A 14,462-nucleotide genomic window follows, 5' to 3' on the forward strand; every position below is an offset into this window, starting at 1 on the left:
ATTCTGAATCTCCATTGAGTTGTTTATATTCTGATTCCCCATTCAGTTGTTTAGATTCTGATTCCCCATTGAGTTGTTTAGATTCTGAATCTCCATTGAGTTGTTTAGATTCTGATTCCCCATTGAGTTGTTTAGATTCTGATTCCCCATTGAGTTGTTTAGATTCTGATTCCCCATTGAGTTGTTTAGATTCTGATTCCCCATTGAGTTGTTTAGATTCTGATTCCCCATTGAGTTGTTTAGATTCTGATTCCCCATTGAGTTGTTTAGATTCTGATTCCCCATTGAGTTGTTTAGATTCTGATTCCCCATTGAGTTGTTTAGATTCTGATTCCCCATTGAGTTGTTTAGATTCTGATTCTCCATTGAATTGTTTAGATTCTGATTCCCCATTGAGTTGTTTAGATTCTGATTCCCCGTTGAGTTGTTTAGATTCTGATTCCCCATTGAGTTGTTTAGATTCTGATTCCCCATTGAGTTGTTTAGATTCTGATTCCCCATTGAGTTGTTTAGATTCTGATTCCCCATTGAGTTGTTTAGATTCTGATTCCCCATTGAGTTGTTTAGATTCTGATTCTCCATTGAATTGTTTAGATTCTGATTCTCCATTGAGTTATTTAGATTTTCCCTTCAGAATGCCGCCAAACTTCATTGGATTCACAGCTAATGAACTTGAATCATTACCTTTGGTGTTCAGAGGATCCTCGGCAGTACCCTCTCTCCCTCTAACAACCTGCCATCATCATCTCAGATATCCACCATGTTAGAAAAAAGAGGAGAGTGGAACTTCAAACAGAACCTAACACATGTTGTAGTTCTAAGGGCCCTTCTCTCTCTGCTCTGTCATATTAATTCAGCACTCTCAGGCTTCTCAACAGACTCGTGGTGCTGTGAGGCCCTTTCAACAACAGGTCAGACAGCGGGTATGATCCACACTGGAGTGGAAAATACTCCTCCGATGCCTTTTTAGTGTTTCTTGGTGATAATACACATTGACTTGTGTGTGTGTGTGTGGAAACTTGACCGTGAAACACCCCTGTTTACATGAATGTCCAAATGAACAATGTTACTGATCAAATGCAACATGGAACAGCAGGTGTATTTCTGGAAGGAGGACAGTGTAGTGTCAAACTTGCTGCCTGATCAAACACAAGTGGCTGGATCAGATAGGCTACAGCATGGCAGATTGGCTGGGTAGTGTGGTGGGGGTCCGCAGCTGTGGTGTATGGCAATTGGCAAACCCTCTGGCTGTGTGGGAGGTGTGTGAAGGATGGCGGGAGGGAGGGAGGGAGGTGTGTGAGGGGTGGAGGGAGGGAGGTGTGTGAGGGGTGGAAGGAGGGAGGTGTGTGAGGGGTGGAGGGAGGGAGGGAGGGAGGGAGGTGTGTGAGAGGTGGAGGGTGGGAGGTGTGTGAGGTGTGGAGGGAGGGAGGTGTGTGAGGTGTGGAGGGAGGGAGGTGTGTGAGGTGTGGAGGGAGGGAGGTGTGTGAGGGGTGGCGGGAGGGAGGTGTGTGAGGGGTCGCGGGAGGGAGGTGTGGGAGGGAATGTAATGTGATGGAATAGCAGAAACAAGGTTGACCCCGGGCTATGTGGGAGACGTGAACCCTGGCAGCAGGGGCCCACACAAGATTAGATGTGACTGTTCTTATTTGATTTCATACACACATTCGTGGACACATACACACTATCTCGGTCTTTCTCTCTCTCTCTCTCTCTCTCTCACACACTCTCAGCCCGTTTTCTTCCTCTGCAACAACTGATTCTCTTATTCCCCTCTGCTCCGTGATTTCTCATTTCAGCCGGAGATGGAATCACAGCTGACACGCCCTGAGAGGAAGGCAAATGAAAATCCATAGTCATTTATTTCGGAAGTCCCACCCAAATACATTACCTGTGGAAACGATGGTGATAAGAATGATGATGGCGGTACTGATGATTATTTCAATCACACTTTCTATCTGTCCATCTCATTCAGATCAAATCTGGTGATGGTGATTTGTTGTGTTCGTGATGGACTGTACAGTAAACTCACATAGCAGTGTGTGTTGATGTTCATATAATCCATGCCCTCCGTTCTCTCCCATCTAAATTAGTATTTCAAAAAGAATATACATTTTCCTCATAATGTACATGACACCAGAATGATTACCCATCCATCCAACACGCCCCCATCTACATCGACGGGGCTGCAGTAGAGAGGGTCAAAAGCTTCAAGTTCCTCAGCGTGCACATCACTGAGGACCTGAAATGATTCCTCCACAGCGACTGTGGTGAAGAAGGTGCAACAGCACCTCTTCAACCAGGTCGCAATTGTAAATGAGAACTTGTTCTCAACTTGCCTACCTGGTTAAATAAAGGTGAAATAAAAAAAATAAAAAAAACCTCAGGAGGCTAAAGAAATTCAACTTGGCCCTTAAGACCCTTACAGACTTCTACAGATGCACCATCGAGAGTATTCTGTTGGACTGTATCACCTCCTGGTACGGCAACTGCACCGCCCACAACCACAGGGCTCTCCAGAGGGTGGTGCGGTCACACTGTCTGACCTCCATGACATCTACAACACCCGGTGTCACAGGAAGGCCAAGAAGATCATCAAGGACTTCAGCACCCTGAACCATGGCCTGTTCACTCCGCTACAATCTAGAAGGAGGAGGCAGTACAGGTGCATCAAAGCTGGCACAAGAGACTGAAAAACAGCTTCTATCGCCAGGCCATCAGACTGTTAAACAGTCATCACTAGCCAACCTCCACCCAGTACCCTGCCCTGAACCTTAGACACAGTCACTAGTCCGCTACCACCCGGCACTCTGCCCTGAACCTCAGAGAATGCTCCCCAATGTACATAGTCATTGAACATTGGTCACTTTAATAATGTTGACATACTGTTTTACCCAATTCATATGTATATACTGTATTCTAGTAAAGGCTCATCCTATATAACACCTATTCTATTCTATTCATATACTGTCCGTACTGTCTATTAGAGGTCGACAGATTAATCGGAATGGACGATTAATTAGGGCCGATTTCACGTTTTCATAACAATTGGAAATCGGTCTTTTTGGATGCCGATTTTGCCGATTTCTTTAAAAAAATATATATAACTTTATTTAACGAGGCAAGTCAGTTAAGAACACATTCTTATTTTCAATGACGGCCTAGGAACGGTGGGTTAACTGCCTTGTTCAGGGGCAGAACAACAGATTTTTACCTTGTCAGCTCAGGGATTCAATCTTGCATCCTTAAGGTTAACTAGTCCAACGCTCTATAACCACCTGCCTCACGAGGAGCCTGCCTGTTACGCGAATGCAGTAAGAAGCCAGGGTAAGTTGCTAGCTAGCATTAAACTTATCTTATAAAAAAACAATCAATCAATCATAATCACTAGTTATGTGTGCGATATTACTAGTTTACCTAGCGTGTCCTGCGTTGCATATAATCGATGCTGTGCGCATTCGCGAAAAAGGACTGTCATTGCTCCAACGTGTACCTAACCATAAACATCAATACCTTTCTTAAAATAATGCACAGAAGTATATATTTTTAAACCTGCGTATTTTGTTAAAATATATCCAGGTGAGCAGGCAATATTAACCAGGTGAAATTGTGTCACTTCTCTTGCGTTCATTGCATGCAGAGTCAGGGTATATGCAACAGTTTCGGCCGCCTGGCTCATTGCGAACTAATTTGCCAGAATTTTACGTAAGTATGACATAACATTGAAGGTTGTGCAATGTAACAGCAATATTATATAATGTTACTTACCCTACATTATTCATCTCATATGCATACGTATATACTGTACTCTACATCATCGACTGCATCCTTATGTAATACATGTATCACTAGCCACTTTAACTATGCCACTTTGTTTACTTTGTCTACATACTCATCTCATATGTATATACTGTACTCGATACCATCTACTGTATGCTGCTCTGTACCATCACTCATTCATATATCCTTATGTACATATTCCTTATCCCCTTACACTGTGTATAAGACAGTAGTTTTGGAATTGTTAGTTAGATTACTTGTTGGTTATCACTGCATTGTCGGAACTAGAAGCACAAGCATTTCGCTACACTCGCATTAACATCTGCTAACCATGTGTATGTGACAAATAAAATTGATTCGATTTGATTTGATTTGATTTATTTAGATAAAATAGGGAACAGTTCCGTATTTCACTGAAAGAATCAACGTTTTGTTTTCGGATTGAGAGTTTCCGGATTTGACCATATTAATGACCTAGGGCTCGTATTTCTGTGTGTTATGTTATAATTAAGTCTATGATTTGATAGAGCAGTCTGACTGAGCGATGGTAGGCACCAGCAGGCTCATAAGCATTCATTCAAACAGCACTTTCATGCGTTTTGCCAGCAGCTCTTCGCAATGCTTCAAGCATTGCGCTGTTTATGACTTCAAGCCTATCAACTCCCGAGATTAGGCTGTTGTAACCAATGTGAAATGGCTAGCTAGTTAGCGGGGTGTGCGCTAATAGCGTTTCAAACGTCACTCGCTCTGAGACTTGGAGTAGTTGTTCCCCTTGCTCTGCATTGGTTACGCTGCTTTGAGGGTGGCTGTTGTCGATGTGTTCCTGGTTCGAGTCCAGGTAGGAGAGAGGAGAGGGATGGAAGCTATACTGTTACACTGGCAATACTAAAGTGCCTATAAGAACATCCAATAGTCAAAGGTTAATGAAATACAAATTGTATAGAGAGAAATAGTCCTATAATTCCTATAATAACTACAACCTAAAACTTCTTACCTGTGAATATTGAAGACACATGTTAAAAGGAACCACCAGCTTTCATATGTTCTCATGTTCTGAGCAAGGAACTTAAACATTAGCTTTCTAACATGGCACATATTGCACTTTTACTTTCTTCTCCAACACTTTGTTTTTGCATTATTTAAACCAAATTGAACATGTTTCATTATTTATTTGAGACTAAATTGATTTTATTTATGTATTATATTAAGTTAAAATAAGTGTTCATTCAGTATAGTTGTAATTGTCATTATTACTAATACATTTATTTTTCTTTAAATTTTTTAAATCGGCCGATTAATCGGCATCTGCTTTTTTTTGGGGGGGTCCTCAAATAATCGGTATCGGCATTGAAAAATCATAATCGGTCGACCTCTACTGTCTATACACACCAATTAGAAATATATATATATGACCCCTGCTTATATATTTATATAGACAGTATGGATATTAATTTTATTTAATTGTATTCACTTTTTGGATTATGTGTGTATTGTTATTGTATTGCTAGATATTACTGTACTGTTGGAGCTAGAAACAGAAGTATTTCGCTGCACCTGCAAATCTGTCTGCGCAACCAATAAATGTTGATGTGGTTACTATATTATTTCACAGGTAGAGTAGAATAAGAAAAAGTGAACCGTCATATGTCTCCACCCAGAACAGACACAAGACATGCTGCTTTGGTGATTCAGTACTGGGATTTGCTTCCTGTCCTACAAGGCAGCCACACACACACAGCACCTGTTTGATTTCCTGTTCCACACATTACCCCGTCCCCATCCCAGACGTCACGGTGCGTTTCCTTTCTGAGTGCAGGTAGCTGTGTGATGGATGGCTGCTGGGTGATGCCGTGGTGGGCTTTGTGTTCTCTGTCACAGCCGTCGCTTTAAAGAAGCTGGTCAACCCTGGGTGCCGTGCTCCCTCTGCTCAGTCTTTCACTGCTTTCATTGTTCCAGTCCAGCAGCCTGATTGAAGCTGCTGCCTGTCAAACATGGAGGAGGGCGGCTTGATTGAATGCACAGCAACATGGCAACACTCTCGGCGTGTTTGTGTGAATGTGTGTGTGTGTGTCCGTGCATGTGTGAGTGTGTTAGCACGTCTGCCTGTGGGGAATTTGTGTGCGTGTCTGGATGATGTGTGTCTGGAAGAGGGTCTCTATGCTTTAGAGAATGTCTGCCTGCCCGTGTCCTTGTAAGTGTCACTGTGTGTGTGCGTTGTGGCAGCCCAGGGGAGTCAGAGGTGAAACTCACAAAGTAAGACAGAGGGAGACCAATTTGTGGTGCTTTAAACAAGGTAGTTCTTTCATAAAAGTGGGGGGAAATGGGGAGGGGAGAAATACAACTGAAAAGCCTCTCAGGTAACTGGTGGGCCACTATGTCTGTCGTGGCGGCTCCTCGGACCGCCTGTGTCAATGAACAAAACAAAATAGAGAGAGAGCGATGAGTCCGGGGTTTCAATCCTTTCTACTTGTGTTGGGTGGTGTGCTACCCGGGATTAGGTAATCATCCTTTGGGGCAGAGAACAGAAAGAGAGAGAGAAAGATGAGTGTCACGCCTTGGTCTTAGTATTTTGTGTTTTCGTTAATTATTTGGTCAGGCCAGGGTGTGACATGGGTTTTTGTTGTTGTATTTCGTATTGGGGTTTTTGTATTATTGGGATTGCGGCTGAGTAGGGGTGTTGTATGGGCTTGGCTGCCTGAGGCGGTTCTCAATCAGAGTCAGGCGATTCTCGTTGTCTCTGATTGGGAACCGTATTTAGGTAGCCTGTTCACCAGATAGGCTGTAATTAGATTTCACGTTCCGTTTTTGTATTTGTATAGTTATTTCATGTATCGCCTTTTTCATTAAATTCATGAGTAACCACCACGCTGCATTTCGGTCTGACTCTCTTTCAACGAACGAAGAACGACGTTACAATGAGTCAAACATTGCCTAGTATCTTTGTCATTGAATCAAGGTGTTTATCATACTCACTCCGACTCTTCTGAGGACGAGGCGTACCCTCTCTCTGTCTGCCCGAGCGACTGCACCTCTACTTATACTCATTTGGGATAACGAGGGACAGGTGGGACCAATTCTAGGTGCCAAATGGTTGCCTGGACTGGGTAATATTGGTGTTGAATCATCAGCCTCAGTTGGTGCCTGTAGAGCTGTCCATGGTGCTGGCTTGACCTCGATAGCCCTCTGGAGCTGACCAAGGTCCTGCTCCTGCCTTTGAAGCTCCCTGATGGCCCCCGGGTTGCCAGTGTGTGTGTGCGCTTGTGCATGTGTGTGACTGGCTGGGTAACAGCTCTTTCATGTGTATAGTTAAGAGACAGCCAGTGGAATTTCAACTCCTGGTCCTCTATTTGATGTTGAACCGAGGCAAACGGGCTGTCTTTCCACTGAACGCATTTTATCCATATAGAGGAAGAAGGCAGGCAGGGAAGCATATTGCTCTCATTCACAGGCTCACCATTCATCTACTAAAGGTGATTCATAAAGGAATGTCACCTTCTTTGACTTTGTTCAAGTAATTGTGTGTATATTGGGTACTTTTAAGTCTTTTGTGTGTGTGTGTGTGTGTGTGTGTGTGTGTGTGTGTGTGTGTGTGTGTGTGTGTGTGTGTGTGTGTGTGTGTGTGTGTGTGTGTGTGTGTGTGTGTGTGTGTGTGTGTGTGTGTGTGTGTGTGTGTGTGTGTGTAACTGTTAATCTCCCTGTGTGTGTCTATGTTTTCCCCCACAGAGGAGACAGCGTTCGAGGCAGGAGTGCGGGTGCAGATCCACAGCCAGGCAGAGCCCCCGTTCGTCCACGAGCTGGGCTTTGGCGTTGCCCCGGGCTTTCAGACTTTTGTTGCCACTCAGGAGCAGAGGGTAGGTGCCCTTTGACCTAAGTTATTACTGTACACACTGAATAGGTCTGCTTCAATCTTCCTGACACTTTTCACTTTTAGATTTCAATCTCAACCTCCTCCTGACTGGAGCTTATCTCTCCGAGATGAAAAACGTGCACTTCTGATAAAGAACTTTCTATTCAAGTGTGTGTGTGTGTGTGTGTGTGTGTGTGTGTGTGTGTGTGTGTGTGTGTGTGTGTGTGTGTGTGTGTGTGTGTGTGTGTGTGTGTGTGTGTGTGTGCATATACAGTTGAGGCAGGAAGATTACAATACATGGATGCCAGTTGTGATGCAAACCTTATCAAAACATAAAGGCCTATGGGCTAGGCTACACGAGGTGTGTGACTAGGATTTTAAAAAAGTAGCTAAAAATGGCATTTTCTCTTGCCTTACACTGGGCATAATTCACAAGTGATAGTATATAATTCACAAGTGATAGGCTAATATTGTCACCCATCAGACTATTCTTGATTTAATCTTGTCTTTACATATACTAAATAATACACTACCGGTCAAAAGTTTTAGAATACCTACTCATTCAAGGGTTTTTCTTTATTTTTACTATTTTCTACATTGTAGAATAATAGTGAAGACATCAAAACTATGAAATAACACATGTAATCATGTAGTTACCAACAAAGTGTTAAACATATCAAAATATATTTAATATTTGAGATTCTTCAATTAGCCACCCTTTGCCTTGATGACAGCTTTGCACACTCTTGGCATTCTTTCAACCAGCTTCACCTGTAATGCTTTTCCAACAGTCTTGAAGGAGTTCCCACATATGATGAGCACTTGTTGGCTGCTTTTCCTTCAATCTGCGGTCCGACTCATCCCAAACCATCTTAATAGGGTTGAGGTCGGGGGATTGTGGACCCCAGGTCATCTGATGCAGCACTCCATCGCTCTCCTTCTTGGTCAAGTAGCCCTTACACAGCCGGTGTGTTGGGTCATTGTCCTGTTGAAAAACAAATGATAGTCCCACTAAGCCCAAACCAGATGGGATGGCGTATCGCTGCAGAATGCTGGTTAAGTGTGCCTTGAATTCTAAATAAATCACAGACCGTGTCACCAGCAAAGCATCCCCACACAATAACACCTCCTCCTCCATGCTTTACGGTGGGAAATACACATGCGGAGATCATCCTTTCACCCAAAAAGACGGCGATTGGAACCAAACCTTTCCAATTTTTACTCATCAGGCCAAAGGACAAATTTCCACCAGTCTAATGAGCATTGCTCATGTTTCTTAGCCCAAGCAGGTGTCCGTTAGTCGTGGTTTCTTTGCTGCAATTCATGGATGAAGGCCTGATTCACACAGTCTCCTCTGAACAGTTGATGTTGAGATGTATCTGTTACTTGAACTCTGTGAAGCATTTATTTGTATTTTCTGTATTTTCTGAGGCTGTCCATCATTACTCTAATGAACTTATCCTCTTGAGCAGAGACAACTCTGGGTCTTCCATTCCTGTGGCGGTCCTCATGAGAGCCAGTTTCATCGTAGCGCTTGATGGTTTTTGAGACTGCACTTGAAGAAACTTAAAAAGTTATTGAAATGTTCCGCATTGACTGACCTTCACGTCTTAAAGTAATGATGGACTATCGTTTCTCTTTGCTTATTTGAGCTGTTCTTGCCATAATATGGACTTTGTCTTTTACCAAATAGGGCTATCTTCTGAATACCACCCCTACCTTGTCACAACACAACTGATTGGCTCAAACACATTAAGAAGGAAAGAAATTCCACAAATGAACTTTTAAGAAGGCATTCTAGGTGACTACCTCATAAATCTGGTTGAGAGAATGCCAAGAGTGTGCAAATCTGTCAGCAAGGCAAAGGATGGCTATTTGAAGAATCTCAAATACCAAATATATTTTGATTTGCTTTACACTTTTTTGGTTACAACATGATTCCAAATGTGTTATTTCATAGTCTTGATGTCTTCAATATTATTCTACAATGTAGAAAATAGTCAAAATAAAGAAAAACCCTTGAATGAGTAGGTGTTGTAAAACTTTTGACTGGTAGTGTGTATGTGTGACATTTGTTTTCATTTAGAATGGACCAATATCATGCACTTCTCTCTCTCGAAACCTCTTTTCCTGTGGTTCATTTTCATGCCAGCCAGGTAGGCTAAACTCCTGTTGTAAAGATAAGCAATGTGCTTAATATTAGGAAAGTTGAGAAGTAAATATAGTAGGCTTATCCTATAGAAAGCTGATGGGATCCTCCTCTTTTTAATCGAGGCCATCACCCTCTTTTCTCGTGCAATTGCATAGCCTATAGAAAGGTCGAGCAACATGAACTCATGGGCTCTCATGAAGTGTTTGATTAGATTTTCGATTACATTTGCATTGATGTCAGAGTGATTAGAGGGACAATAGAGTGCTGATTACCAGGCAGTTAGTAAGTTTTGTAGGCTACTAATGACCATCAGCAGCATCAGAGCTTGGAGAAGCCTAATTACCGTGGAATTTGACTGCCTTCATGACTCGTAACCACCGGTGTGGCGCTAATGCGGTCACCACAACAGCCCTAGGTCTGACCTCTTATCTCTGTCCACTCCCTGACTGGGAGTATCTCTCTTTATCACTCTGTCTTTCTCTCTCTCTCTCTCTCTCTCTCTCTCAGTCTCTCTCCCGTCTTCTCTCTCCCACTCTCCTTCTCTGACCCTGGAGATGTTTTTATCTAAGTTGCCAGAGAGTTGGCTGGATTGCCCTTGTCTTAGCTGACAGAATCCTGTCACGATTCATCTATTTTTCCTCATACTTCAAATGGCTTATGTCTCCAGCATTTACCTGCCTGTTCTGCAATTAAAATCCAATCAAATCAAAATCACATTTTATTTGTCACATGCACCGAATACATCCGGTGTAGACCTTACAGTGAAATGCTTACCTACAAGCCTAACCAACATAGCAGTTTTAAGAAAATACCTACAAAAACAGTAAGAGATAAGAATAACAAATAATTAAAGAGCAGCAGTAAATAACCGGGGTATCGGTACAGAATCAATGTGCCGGTGTCGAAGGTAATTGAGGTAATATGTACATGTTGGTAGTGTTATTAAAGTGAATATGCACAGATAATAACAGAGAGTAGCAGCAGCGTAGAAGAGGGGGTGGGAGGCGCAATATAAATAGTCTGGGTAGCCATGTGATTAGCTTTCTTATGGCTTGGGGATAGAAGCTGTTTAGAAGCCTCTTGGACCTAGACTTGGTGTTCCGGTACCGCTTGCGCGTGCGGTAGCAGAGAGAACAGTCTATGACTAGGGTGGCTGGAGTCTTTGACAATTTTTAGGGCCTTCCTCTGACACCACCTGGTATAGAGGTCCTGGATGGCAGGAAGCTTGGCCCCGGTGATGTACTGAGCCGTACGCACTACCCTCTGTAGTGCCTAGCGGTCGGAGGCCGAACAGTTGCCATACCAGGCAGTGATGCAACCAGTCAGGATGCTCTCGATGGTGCACCTGTAAAACCTTATGAGGATCTGAGGACCCATGCCAAATCATTTCAATCTCCTGAGGGGGAATAGGTTTTGTCGTGCCCTCTTCATGACTGTCTTGGTGTTCTTTGACCAAGTTAGTTTGTTAGTGATGTGATCGCCAAGGAACTTGAAGCTCTCAACCTGCTCCACTACAGCCCAGTCGATGAGAATGGAGGCATGCTCGGTCCTCCTTTTCCTTTAGTCCACAACCAGGGACTGATAAAGCAGAAAACCTAGACAGTACCTTTAGAAAGTATTCCCACCCCTTAAGTCAAGGGGTATGAATAGTTTCTGAAGGCAATGTACATAAGAAATAAGAATAAGAAGAAACTGTACAATAAAGGTATAATAAACTGTATATTTCCCATCATTTAAAGGACGATCCAAAACATGTTCAGTCATTTCCAGAAGTTTGAAAAACAACTCACACCCTGAAAAAGATAAGAGGAGGAAAAAGAAAGAAGAAGTCTGCCAGCGATAAGCATACAGAGAAGGTCTACTGTACAGCGGCAGGCAGGCAGGCAGGCAGGCAGGCAGGCAGGCAGGCAGGCAGGCAGGCAGGCAGGCAGGCAGGCAGGCAGGCAGACAGGCAGGCAGACAGGCAGGCAGACAGACAGACAGACAGACAGACAGACAGACAGACAGACAGACAGACAGACAGACAGACAGACAGGGGACTCTGGAGGCCTCCAATCATGGTGTGGCCAGGCAGCCCCCTGGGCCGTAGAGCTCCCAGCAGTCTCAGCTTCATCTCAGCTCTGTCTGTGTGACTGGCTCTGTGTGACTGACTGGCACAACATCATCATCCTTCATCCTCCCCATTGTACCAGCACAGTGGGAAACACAGTAAATTTAGACACCAGCTAATTAACTCCGCTTTGCACTTTGAATTCAAAGATTCCCCAGACTTCCTACTGTGGCTTGACCCTTGTTGGGTTCCTGCAGCGTGGCACAACTTTAGTTCCTGACTGAGCCAGCCCGAGGACATCTTGTGAGACGCCATGTAATGACCATGCTTATAATCAGGCTGAATATAGCCGATATGTCTTAATGATTAGCAGTACTGTGGGGACTTTGTAAAAGTACAATGGCTGCCTGTGGTCATTGGTGTGCGATTGTAATCAGATCCAACCAGACAGCTCAATTGTGAGGCAGAGCTGAAGACATGCACTCAAATGAACTCGTATTATTACTTCCAGATTAAAGCCACTTCATCAAAAAAAAGTGCACAGAAGCCAAAGAACACAGCCACTATAGGCACTTAATAATGCATGAACACACACACACACACACACACACACACACACACACACACACACACACACACACACACACACACACACACACACACACACACACACACACACACACACACACACACACACACACACACACACACTAGATTGCCTGTGTTCTCTAATAATCCTCTGTATTTTCTCATTGTTTTAAGTGTTGGGGAGTTTCAAATATTAAAGTGTTCTTTGCTATGCTTTCCACAGAAGTCACAAGGGCATTCCCATGTCTGTAAATTACTGTTCTATTAAAGACCCTGAGCCTCTCTCCCTCCTGTGTCTTCTGGATGGGTCTCAGTAATGTATTTTTGGTCATGGCAACCTAGTGTCCACGGGAGAGGGATGAACTGATATACTATACTGTGCTGGTTCGTTAATAAAACTCCAGACTCACAGCTCCGATTTTTTAACTAAATCCCCAAAGTTAGCAAATCCATGTAGAGCTCCCAAAGCCTAATTCCAAATCTAGAGGCGACAACTTTAATTATGCCCCTTGTTGATTCAACTCTTGATCCGTTTCTAATATGCTTTCTAGTTGCTGACGTGCATCCCAATGGCAGAGTGTGTGGTCATTGATGAATAATGTGTGGGGAGGAGCAGAGAGGGTCCTGGCCGTCATTGGAGTGTATTTAATCAGGTCATCAGATCACCCCATAGTGGGCGCTGACACCTATCTACTCTGATGATTTGATATTTGATTACAGCAGGATAATAGTGTTATACATCAGCCACTCCAATTAGGACAAGAGGAAAGATTAGCAGAGGTATGAAGGTGATGGGAAAGGTGATGGACTGACTGCTGCTGAGGAGCACCTGCCTCTCATCTTAATGAAATCGACAGTGCTGGGAAAGTCTATCTTCCTAGAAGTGATGAACAGCTGGCCTTTAGGGAAGACTTTTTCATTGTGAATGGAGACCTACAGGAGCGTGGCCAGACCTACAGTATATGAGTGAGGCCAGACCTACAGTATATGAGTGAGGCCAGACCTAGAGTATATATGAGTGAGGCCAGACCTACAGTATATGAGTGAGGCCAGACCTAGAGTATATATGAGTGAGGCCAGACCTACAGTATATGAGTGAGGCCAGACCTAGAGTATATATGAGTGAGGCCAGACCTACAGTATATGAGTGAGGCCAGACCTAGAGTATATATGAGTGAGGCCAGACCTACAGTATATGAGTGAGGCCAGACCTACAGTATATGAGTGAGGCCAGACCTACAGTATATGAGTGAGGCCAGGGCTAGTTTGAAATGTTTTGATTTGTTGGCTTCATTAGTTGTGTTTCAATCGAGCTGTAGTGGAACAGGTTGGGAGCTTCAAGTTCCTTGGTGTCCACATCAACAACAAACTAGAATGGTCCAAACACACCAAGACAGTCGTGAAAAGGGCACGATAAAGCCTATTCCCCCTCAGGAAACTAAAAAGATTTGGCATGGGTCCTCAGATCCTCAAAAGGTTTTACAGCTGCAACATCGAGAGCATCACTGCCTGGTACGGCATTTGCTCGGCCTCTGACCGCAAGGCACTACAGATGGTATTGTGTACGGCCCAGTACATCACTGTGGCTAAGCTGCCTGCCATCCAAGACCTCTACACCAGGCGGTGTCAGAGGAAGGCCCAAAAAATTGTCAAAGACCCCAGCCAACCCAGTCATAGACTGTTCTCTCTACTACCGCATGGCAAGCGGTACCGGAGTGCCAAGTCTAAGACAAAAAGGATTCTCAACAGTTTTTACCCCCAAGTCATAAGACTCCTGGACAGGTAATCAAATGGCTACCTGGACTATTTGCATTGTGTGCTCACCCAACCCCCCCAAACCCTCTTTTTACGCTGCTGCTACTCTCTGTTTTATCATATATGCATAGTCACTTTAACTATACATTCATGTATGTACTACCTCAATTGAGCCGACCAACCAGTGCTCCTTCACATTGGCTTACCTGGGCTATCTGCATTGTGTCCCACCTACCACCCGCCAACCCCTCTTTTATGCTACTGCTACTCTCTTATTATCATATATGCATAGT

At 43.8% G+C, this 14,462-nt stretch overlaps 1 protein-coding gene across 3 annotated transcripts in view; it reads left to right on the plus strand.

The window, feature by feature from the left end:
• The window catches only part of LOC118374090 (acid-sensing ion channel 2), a 558,305-nt gene that overhangs the window by 521,731 nt on the left and 22,112 nt on the right, over nt 1–14,462 (plus strand). For all 3 annotated transcript variants that reach the window (XM_052519271.1, XM_052519270.1, XM_052519269.1), the window contains one exon: nt 7,501–7,628. In XM_052519271.1, the coding sequence (XP_052375231.1) occupies nt 7,501–7,628 (128 nt within the window). The remainder of the gene's footprint in view (nt 1–7,500; nt 7,629–14,462) is intronic.

Source organism: Oncorhynchus keta, chromosome 5 (assembly GCF_023373465.1).
Source record: "Oncorhynchus keta strain PuntledgeMale-10-30-2019 chromosome 5, Oket_V2, whole genome shotgun sequence".
Lineage (NCBI taxonomy): Eukaryota > Metazoa > Chordata > Actinopteri > Salmoniformes > Salmonidae > Oncorhynchus > Oncorhynchus keta.